The following is a 9,430-nucleotide window of genomic DNA, read 5'->3' as shown; positions in this document are numbered from 1 at the left end:
TTTCTAGGAGCTCCTCATGAGCGTGTTCAAGCTCAAGCTCCCGCTGAGAACGCTATGCTAATAATCACTGTAACTCCTCACAGGCTGCCTGAGGGCACTCTTTCTGGGCGGTGTTTGCACCCCTGCTCTGACATGAGTTCCCCCAGGGTAGGCAGAGACTGGAAACCAGCCAGCTCCCCTTCTCCCGTGCTTGCACACCTGCCTGGGCCTGGAGACCCCCATGTCATCCGGAGAAATTCTGGAAGATGTTGGCGGCCACCACCCAGTTCTGGAAGCAGGCCAGCCCCTGCTCACGGACCTGCTTCCGCCCTTTGTCGGTGATGACCTCCCCGCTCGGTTTCACAACCACCAGTCTGGGGGTGACCGAGATGTGGTACCTGGTCCTCAGCTCACTGCGGGAGAGAAGAGGGTGGGGAGGGCCAGGTCAGCAGGAGCCGCACAGGTCCCCACGGGCACGTTCGAGGGAACCAGGGCCTCCCCGAGGGCTGCGGACGCTGCTAAGTCTCTGCCCCAGCCTGCCGGCTCACCCTCCCCCATGCCCTCTGCACCTGCTCTCCCTGCTGCCGGCCTGTCCTAAGCCAGGGCTATGCTAGAGGAGCATCAGAAGGGAGGGAGGGACTCCAGACCTGAGCTGCTCCAACCCCAGCTGTGTGGGACCTCGGAGCAGCTGAACGGTGCTGCAAGCCTGAGAAAACGATTTTTTCATCTCGGCTAATTTAAATGTCAGTAGTCACACGTGGCAGGTGTCAATCATACTGGACAGTGCAATTCTAAAACCACAGACACCCCCAATCAATTTATATCCCTCCTACATTCAAGAAGCAGAAAAATATCGGGGACACGCAGCAGTCCAAGTGAACACTCCGTGAGCTCTAGACCAACGCAAAGCCGTGTGAGACTTTCTGCCCAGCAAACTCGAGGACAGGCTGATCAACGTTATGACACATTTCTTGGCTCTGTTTTTTGTCAGATGCAGCCCTGTGAGACCTTTTTACAAATTATTTGTGTTCACTTATGGGAAGGAACGTCCACCTTCTTGATTCTTCCCCGTAACCTTCCCCGGGATTACTATCCTCAAGACAGGGCGGCTGAGGGAAATCACTCCCCACTTCCCAGGCCAGCCCGCTCAGGGCTCCCACAAACAGTAACTGATCTCCCTGATCTGCCCCCTCAAGACTGTGGTCTGCGTGGAAGGAAAGACGCACGTGAGAGCCGCCCGTGCCACATCTCCCGGTGGAGCCCGTGGCCCTCCTGCTGCCTTCCGGCTCCCAGATCAGACAGACACAAGCCTAAATCAAGCAGGAAAAAATGTATCCATCTCCACCCAACAGAGATGGCCTCATTTTCAAACCTCCAGAAGACAACGACAAAACCAGCATACTCTCAGCCACAAAGGGTGTTCAATTATTTGAAACACATTTCAAATAATCAGGGACACCTGGGTGGCTCTGGCTGAGCATCTACCTTCGGCTCAGGTCATGATCTCAGGGTCCTGGGATCAAGACCCTGGTCAGGGTCCTGGGATCAAGACCCTGGTCAGGCTCCCTGCTCAGCAGGGAGTCTGCTTCTCCCTCCGACCCTCTACCTGCTCATGCTCATCCTCTCTCTCAAATGTATTAAAAAATCTTAAAAAATAAATAAGTTTCAAATAATCAATAGCACACAGAAATTGTGCTAATTGGAAATTGGAAACCAAATGAAATAATTTTTAGAATGAGTTTAAAAACTAAATAACGGTATGCTACCTGTAAAACAGCAGCTCAGACTACAACCCCAATAGAAGAGAACAATGCAGAATATTCTCTGGACTCCCAGCTGCAGACACCATTAGACACAGTAAGCTGTGGTCTTAAACACTCTTTTCTGAACAAGTATCTGTGTAGACGAACCGTGTGTTTGATCCTAGAAGTGTGCCCAGTGCCGCCACAGCAGACGCTGGGAAAGGCACACCGAACACAGAAGTCACAGACAAACCGGACCTGGCTCCAGGGAAGACGCATGGAGCAGGCTCTGCCAGGACCGCCTGAGGGAGAATGGAAGACACGGGAGCATTGGGAGTCTGGCGGTGGCCAGTCCTGGCCCGCGGTGGACTCCACCTGCCCGTGGAGGCCCACAGGTGGGCGCACTCACTCCTGCAACACCCCACCGCTGCCCAGACTGCAGGTTCCCCAAGAAATCCCGCACTGGTCTGACTACGCCTCCAGCAGCTTCTAGAAGCCGGTTTGCATGGGGTCCCCTAGTTACTCACGTGAGGAGTCACAAATGTCTGAGAGAAACAAGTCAGCTACCACACACACGTGGTCATTACTGACACAGACACCAGGCCTAACAAAGGCAAGGCACAGATGCCGAGAGACACCAACCGGGGGACAAGCCCAGACCTCGCTCACCAGCCCGCAGTTCTGGTAACTTGGGGCAGTGGGGCCGGGGGGTGGGTAGTACACGGTGTGACCCAGGTAAGGGGGGGGGGGAGACGACCCCCCCCCCCCAGCGTTTTCAGAATCCTGTACAATCCCAGAAGTTTGAAACAAATTAGCTTTCCCCCAAAGCATAAAACAAACATGAAGAAAAGAGGAACCTCCCGGTAGCCCTTGGTGTAACCACTGCAGCAAACGGCAGTGGCCCGTGAGAGGCTCTGTCCTGCAGCCGGGGCTGATAGGTTCTGTCTGGGCCTCTGCTGTGGGCAGCGTGCCCACTGTCTCACTATGGTCCCGATGGGGCTTACCCTCAAGGCCAGGGGTCCCTGGGGCATCCCAGAGGGTGGTGAGGGCCTCTCCTGGCAGAGCCATTCCTGACTCTGCACCCACAACCCTGCCAGGTTCCCCATGTGGCAGCTGCTCCTGATCCAGGCCCCACCGTGGACGAGCTGGTCGGCAGGAGTGGGGCTTTGGGCATGGGGACCCGACCAGCAGAAGCTGCCTCAGCAGGGAGAGTCTCCTGCTCCTGCTAGTAGGGGTGGAGCCCACGATCCCGCAGGGGCTCAGGCCTGCCAGTCTCCCGCATCCCTCGCCCCCTCTGCCATCCAGGCAGCCCAAGGAGGGAAGCTGAGAACCATGCCCCTGACAGCGTGGGTGGGCAGAGCCTGTGGTTTGCTGCCCGCCATCCGCAGCCCTGCACTTTCTGGCATGAACGAGCTGAGGCACAGGGGCAAGCTAGCCAGCCTCCCTGCACCCCAGAGTCCTCACCTACACCATGGGAAAAACAGAACCTTCCTGCCTGGGTTATTGGGAAGGGGAGATGGTAAATAGACGTACAGCTCCACTAAGGGATCGGCACATAAATGCTCAAAAAACACTAGCTGTTACTGATGGGGAGCCCCAGCCTGTTCCAGCCGGGCTACTGTCCAATGGCTCCACTAACCAGCCCCGGGATGGGTACCCAGCAGACTCAGAACCCGTGAGGCTCCACACAGCACTTGTGTGTGTGCCAGGGAAGAGAAAGTGGGAGGGTGTGCAGCCTGAGACGCAGCAACCCTTCTAATCCCTCGAGGAGGGACTGGATTTGCCCGGTGGCCACTGTGGGCAGCCTGAGCACGGAGCACACATGGCAGAAAGCCGAGGAAACCGTCCTCACTGGCCTCCCTACCCCTTCAACACTGGCTCCTGGCTGCAGGGTGTTGAAGATAAGCCAATCAACAACCTTCGCTGTTTAAGGTTTGAGCTGTTGCTGTGTTCTCATCCCTCTCAACAGAAAACCAGCTCTGACACCGCTGGTGGGAGCACAAGGCAAGCCGGGCTTAGGGGAGTGAGGTGGAGTCTGGAATAGACATTTGCTCCAGAATATCTTCAGAGTCAGACTTCTGGGCCCTCAAATCCCCGCCCTGGCAGCCTCTACCTGGGGACAACCGTAACCTTGGAGCCGCCCAGTGAGGCTCATAAGCATCTCCACTGTGTCCCCAGCTAACAGGCTGTGCCTTGGAAAGGAGAGCCCTGTAGCCGCGCACATCGCAGGTGTGAGAACTCAGAGCACTGTGACTGTCTGGGGGCATCCGAGTTCCTCCCAGCCCTGGGCACTGGGCGCTGTTGCGGTCCCGGATCCCTCCCTTCACCAAACACAGCGCCTCCTCCTCCCTGGCATGACCCCTTCCAGGTTGCCATAGCAACTCCAGTTCCAGCCTCTTCCCATCTTGGCCCCCCCAGCAGACTGTGGGCCAGCGAATCTCTCCTGTTGCTCCAACCACCCACCAAAGACACAGCCCACAGGCAGCAAGCACTGAACAGGGTCTCCCCCAAGCTTAGAGACTGCGGGGGCACCCCTCACAGTGGGTAGTGTCCCCGGGGCATGGGGAGGGGCTGCCAGCGGGGAATGGGGGCTCCAGGGTCAGGTGGCTGCAGCACCTGGGCAAGCTCTGGAGGTGGGAAAGGTAGGGGGTATTCTGGAACACCAGCTGTCCAGTCTGGCGGGAACACAGGTGCAAAGGGGGCAACAGGAGGTGAGTGTGGGGCAGACAAACATGGACTGAGCCCCAGAGAGCCGGGGTAGCCCCGGTGGGACCACACTGCCTTTGACGAGAGGCGGCAGGTTCCAGAAAAAGAGTTCATCAGATGCAGACACTGAGGCAGAGGGGATGAGTGAGAATATGCCAGGGGTCCAGGCCCTAAGTGAGGGAAGTAGCAAGGAGGAGAAAACCAGACTCAGCAGAATCGGCACCTGACAGGGACGTACCGAGTCAGGAGGCCGGGGGAGCTGGAACATAGGGCTTGTTGAGAAGCTTAGCAGCGGCACCCACTGGACCCCACCGAAGGGACAGCTCTAATGGGGCCATTCTCTACCCAAGACATGAAGCCACAGCCAACTGTCTTCTCCGTCCAACGCAGACCTGTCAGCCTGGACGCTGAAGCACCCATCCTCTGGGCCCATGGCAGGGGCAATCGAAGCCAGAGCGGACTGGGGGCCTGCTGAGCGGACTGGGGGCCTGCTGAAGTTCCAGAGCGATCATAACTCCCATGAAAATCGCCATGGAATGGGTTTTGCACGTGACAGTGGAAGACAGGAACTCCTGCCGGCAGACGCAGAACTGGAGGCTCGGGCACTTGGCCGGGAACAAAGGGCAGGAAGACGGGACATGGTGTCATCCCCACACTCAGGCTGCTCAGAGGCACCAGCTGCGGGGATGTCAGTAAGCAAGTGTGTGCCCAGGCAGGAGGGCTGTGGTCGCCCAGCAGCCATCCGGGCCACTGACCATACCCAGGGAACCCCCGTGCGGGCTCTCTGCTGAGTTCTCCTCCTCATCCCGGACGCAACAGGTCAGCAGTCGCAGTGGGTGGCCATTAGGGAAGACAGCCTAGGGTCCCTGACCATGACTGAGTGGGGCCCGGGTGACTCCTTTCCTGGTCCCACCTCCCCAGGTACCACAGAGTGTGCTGTGTTCCACACCTCCAGAAACTTCCCCAAAGGCTGCCTGCAGGCGTCCCTGTGCGAGTTATTTCCATGTTGCTTGTGATCTGATTCTGAGTATTCAGGCTGGAATGAGCAGAACTCGGGGTGCAGCTCCAAACATTCCCATGGAATAGCCCACTTCCTACCATAGAAATTGCAAGGAGCGCTAATGAGGTCCCGTCCAGGAAGTGGAAGGACAAGGAGCTAACCTCATAGAAGGAAAACTGAGGCTGGCTTCTTCCAGAGACCAGGCTGGCTGCCCGGGCCCCGAACTGCTCGGCGCAGGCAGTGGACCTCAGGGGCTGTGACCACATCCCCGGAGAACTAGGAGGAACCCGGCCAGGCCCTCCCCAGGCAAGGCTGAGCAGAGCAGAGGCTTGTGGTCCCCTGGAACCCCTTGGAAGGGAGAGGAAGAGGAAAGGAAGCACCAGGGCATAAAGTCAGGTTCAGAGTGAGGAGCACAGGCCCCCTCAGTGCCTTGGCAGCGCATCTGTGAAATGGGGCACACAACCACCACCACAGCTCCAAACTCACAAATGAGACACAGGAACACCGTGACACTGGGCAGAGAACGCCTCGCCTCCATCACCACTCAAGAAACCCCAGAGCGGGCTTTGCCCAGACCCCCAGGTCTGCCTGACTACCCACACGGTCACACTGTCACTTTCCAAACTGAGTGTCTCTGCTCAAAAGCTGCAAGTGACTTAAGCGCTAAGCAGGTCAGGGCCATTTCACAACTACCACTAGAAGAGACCCGGTAACACATCTTTTGCCAGGTAAATCCCTGAGACCCATCCTCGCTACATCCCCACTCAGACTTACTTTCACTGTCACGTACCCCAACCATCAGTCAGACCTTCCCGGAATGAGGCGTCCACCTGGGAGGCTTGAGACTCACGTCCTCACCATCACCCATCCTGTGTGTTAAGGGGGACGGGGGGGGGTGGTGGGTGTCACACCACACTGACTAACAGCCCCCAGAGAAAAGCATGGCCCTGGAAAACACACCCAGAAACTCACTCCATATCTGTTACAGGGCTGCTGGGGTAACACAGTTGCGAGGAGCTATGTACACCCAAGTCTGGAGGCTGTTGCCACAGCACAGACCTCAACGGACAATCAGTGTCCTGCTCACTCCACTCTGCCAGCCCTGCCAAGAGCCGCACCGTGCTCCCTCCTGCCTTCTTCCTCCTCGCCACCACCTCCTCCCTCCCCTTCTCTGTCCTCCCACCTTCTCTGTCCTTCCCTCCTCTCTCCCACCCTCTGTGTCCTTCCCCCTACCCCCACCTCCTCCCTACCTCCTCCATCCGACTTTCTCTGTCCTCCCTCCTCCCTCCCACCTCCTTCATCCCAAGTCCTCCATCCCACTTTCTCCTTCCTTCGCTTTCCCACCTTCTCTCTCTTCCCTACCACATCCTCCCTCCTCACCTCAGGTCCCCCCTCCTCACCCTCTCCCACTGTTTCCCTCCTCTCCTTGGTGAATTTTCTTGGCCTCTGCCATTAACTCTGCGGGAGTCCAGAGGCTTGGTTCTTTCTACAGTTTGGAAATCACAGTCAAACTGCACCCAGGCCAGCAGGGAGGGCGTTCCTCCAGCCTTGGTGACCCTGCTGCCCCCTTCCCCCCAGGGCCGCTGACGGCGGCAGCACCCAGTGTCCCCAGTTCTGACCTAAGCCTCCTGAGGCTCCCTCTCCTGCTTCCACACTCCTCCCCAAGCCCCAAGCCCCTCTGAGGGAGGTCTCGACCCCCGCAGCAGCCACAGCAGCCAGGCCTGGCAAGGGGAACAAAGCAAGGTTCCCCAAGCCCCGGGAGAGGCAGCAGCCCCACTGGAGCCGCTGGGTGGCTGGAGCGGTGAGCACTGGGGACGGACAGGGGAGAGGCCTGCACGCGGTAGGGGAGAGATCCGAGGGCCTACCCAGCCCCGACCCACTCACTGCCGGAGGGGGTCGTAGAAGGGCAGCGCCAGCCAGGCGCCGTGCTGCTGGCGCATGAAGTCCAGCATCTCCTGCTCGCTGCGGTCCGCGGACACGAACACCACCTCCAAGGGCGCAGGAGGCCGCGCCTCCTCCACCAGCTCAGCGTAGAAGCGGCGGAGCTGCGGTGCGAAGTCGCGGCTGGATGCGCACCGGCCGGCGGCGAAGTACAGAGCCACCACCTTGTTCTGCAGCGCAGCCTCGGCCTCCACCCACGCCCCGTCGCGGGTCAGCAGGCGCCGGCCGCCCAGGACGTCCACCATGGCCGAGTTGGAGTGGGGGACACCTGCGGGAGGCGGGGAGCGGCAGTGAGCGGGAGCGCACAGACTGCTACGCGGGAGGGCCACCTGCACCGGACGGACGTTTGCACAGGAGGGACACCTGCACGGGACAGACACCGGTGGGGGCGGACACCTGCGGCCGGAAGATCCCTGCCGGGGGCGGGGCAGCAGTGCCGTGCGGGGACCTGGGGCCCCACCTGCTCTTCCAGCCAGCCTGGGCCTCAGCCTCTCGCTGGGGCAGAGGCGAGCGCACGGGGGAAGAAGGGGACTCACAGACACCCGCAACCCAGAAGCAGCGGTGTCTGCAGCAGCTCCTGCCTCCAGGAGGCGGAGCTGCCTGGCCCGCCCCGGCGCCTCCGCCCTCCACACCCTCCTGGGATCTCTGCCTGCCCTCCGCCCAGTCCCTCCTCACACACTGCCTCCACTCTGCGGGCGTCGCAGTCGCCGCCTCCCGGAACTGCCCCAGCCCTCTATCTCTGCTCCCCTCCCCCACTGTCCCTTCCGCGCCGGGACTGGCCTGCACTCCCCGCGCACGGGATCCCCACTCCTTGCGCCCCCCCCCCCCCCCCGCACCCCCTGCTCCTGCCCCAAGCATCCCGTTGACTCAAGAAGTGACAGTATTAATGTACCCGGCACAATGGAGGCCCTGGGGATCCAGGCAGGAGCAAAGTAATTTCAGCTCCTGCCTGGGCAAGGGCAGGGAAGCGGAAGGTAAAGCTGAGGGTGAAGACATTCTGGCAGGCGGCAGATTTAAGGGATTTAGTGCCAAAAAACTCAGTGACCAATATGTCACATTCTATGACAGGACTTTAAAACTTCAAAGTCAGTGCAAAAACCTCACGATGCACAAAACATCAAAAACATGTAAATAAGGGCGGGATCCCAGCCCCAGGAGGTTCTGTCCACCTGTGCCCCTCCAATCAGCACACCTGGGTAACATACAGGCGACCCGGAGAAAGATGGTTGAGGGGGCCCTTGCACGTGGAGGTCTGACTTTTGTCAAAACTCAGGCAGAATGGAATGGCCCTAAATTCTAAATGTCATCGAGACTATTTTGACCTGTTTGGGCTTTTTTCCTTTTATCTCAACAGTGAAAATAAAGGACATTTCTTTTAGTGACACCCTCCCACGGGGGAAATTTCCAGGTATTTGTATAAATACTGCGTCCTGCTGTGGGAGCCTTCCTGAGACCATGGTGAAGCCTGGGCATTCTTCCGAGGAGGGGTAATTTGAGGGAACACGCCCTCTCCCCCGGGGACCCTCCTGTGGCTGCTCTATGTGTGTGTATGTGTGGAGAGGACCTGCCCTCAAGAAGTCCTGGGGCCAGCAAGGGACACCAGTCCAGTCCAGCTCATTCCCTGGCTCCACCAGTCTTCAAGGGCCCTTCCTGCCACATGAGCCTGTGTCATTGGCTTATGACCCCATCCCACTGGCCACTCCTTAAGGTGGGAGGGGGCTACAGGGCCATGAGAGGCAGAAGGAAGCACAGCCCCCACGCCCCCCCCCACCGCTGCTGGAACCCAGTCTCCTACACACCTTCCCCCACCTAATGCAGGGACGGCCACACATGGAGTCCCAGAACCAGGATTAGGCGCCCCTAACCCAGCTGGGACGCTTCGGGTCAGTTCCTACTGGACTTCCTTCCAGGCACCTGCTAATCAGCTTTATGTGCCCTAGATAACCACAGCCCAGCCGCACACTGCTCCCACTCCTGAAGCTTGTGAACAGCCACATGAGGGCCTTCTTGGCTCACCCCAGCCTCCCACCGCCAGCGCCCTCTCCCTGCACTCTGCCACCAC

At 59.1% G+C, this 9,430-nt stretch overlaps 1 protein-coding gene across 1 annotated transcript; it reads right to left on the bottom strand.

Annotated features, from left to right (window-relative positions):
- Positions 1–223: 223 nt before the first annotated feature.
- Positions 224–7,613, bottom strand: NXNL2 (nucleoredoxin like 2). The gene is made up of 2 exons (XM_046021877.1): positions 7,312–7,613; positions 224–392 (listed from the first exon to the last, which is right to left on the bottom strand). The coding sequence occupies exons 1-2, from the start codon at positions 7,611–7,613 to the stop codon at positions 224–226; spliced, it is 471 nt and encodes a 156-aa protein (XP_045877833.1).
- Between the last annotated feature and the right edge of the window lie 1,817 nt (positions 7,614–9,430).

The sequence above is a fragment of the Meles meles genome, chromosome 11 (genome assembly GCF_922984935.1).
Source record: "Meles meles chromosome 11, mMelMel3.1 paternal haplotype, whole genome shotgun sequence".
Lineage (NCBI taxonomy): Eukaryota > Metazoa > Chordata > Mammalia > Carnivora > Mustelidae > Meles > Meles meles.
This window is presented reverse-complemented; position numbering and strand designations above follow the sequence as displayed.

Excerpts from the sequence above, each read along its gene's own strand:
- NXNL2 (XM_046021877.1), bottom strand. The coding sequence starts at position 7,613 with ATGGTGGACGTCCTGGGCGGCCGGCGCCTGCTGACCCGCGACGGGGCG. Across the intron at positions 393-7,311 it reads TTCTACGACCCCCTCCGGCA|TGAGCTGAGGACCAGGTACC; the intron begins GTGAGTGGGTCG and ends TCTCTCCCGCAG.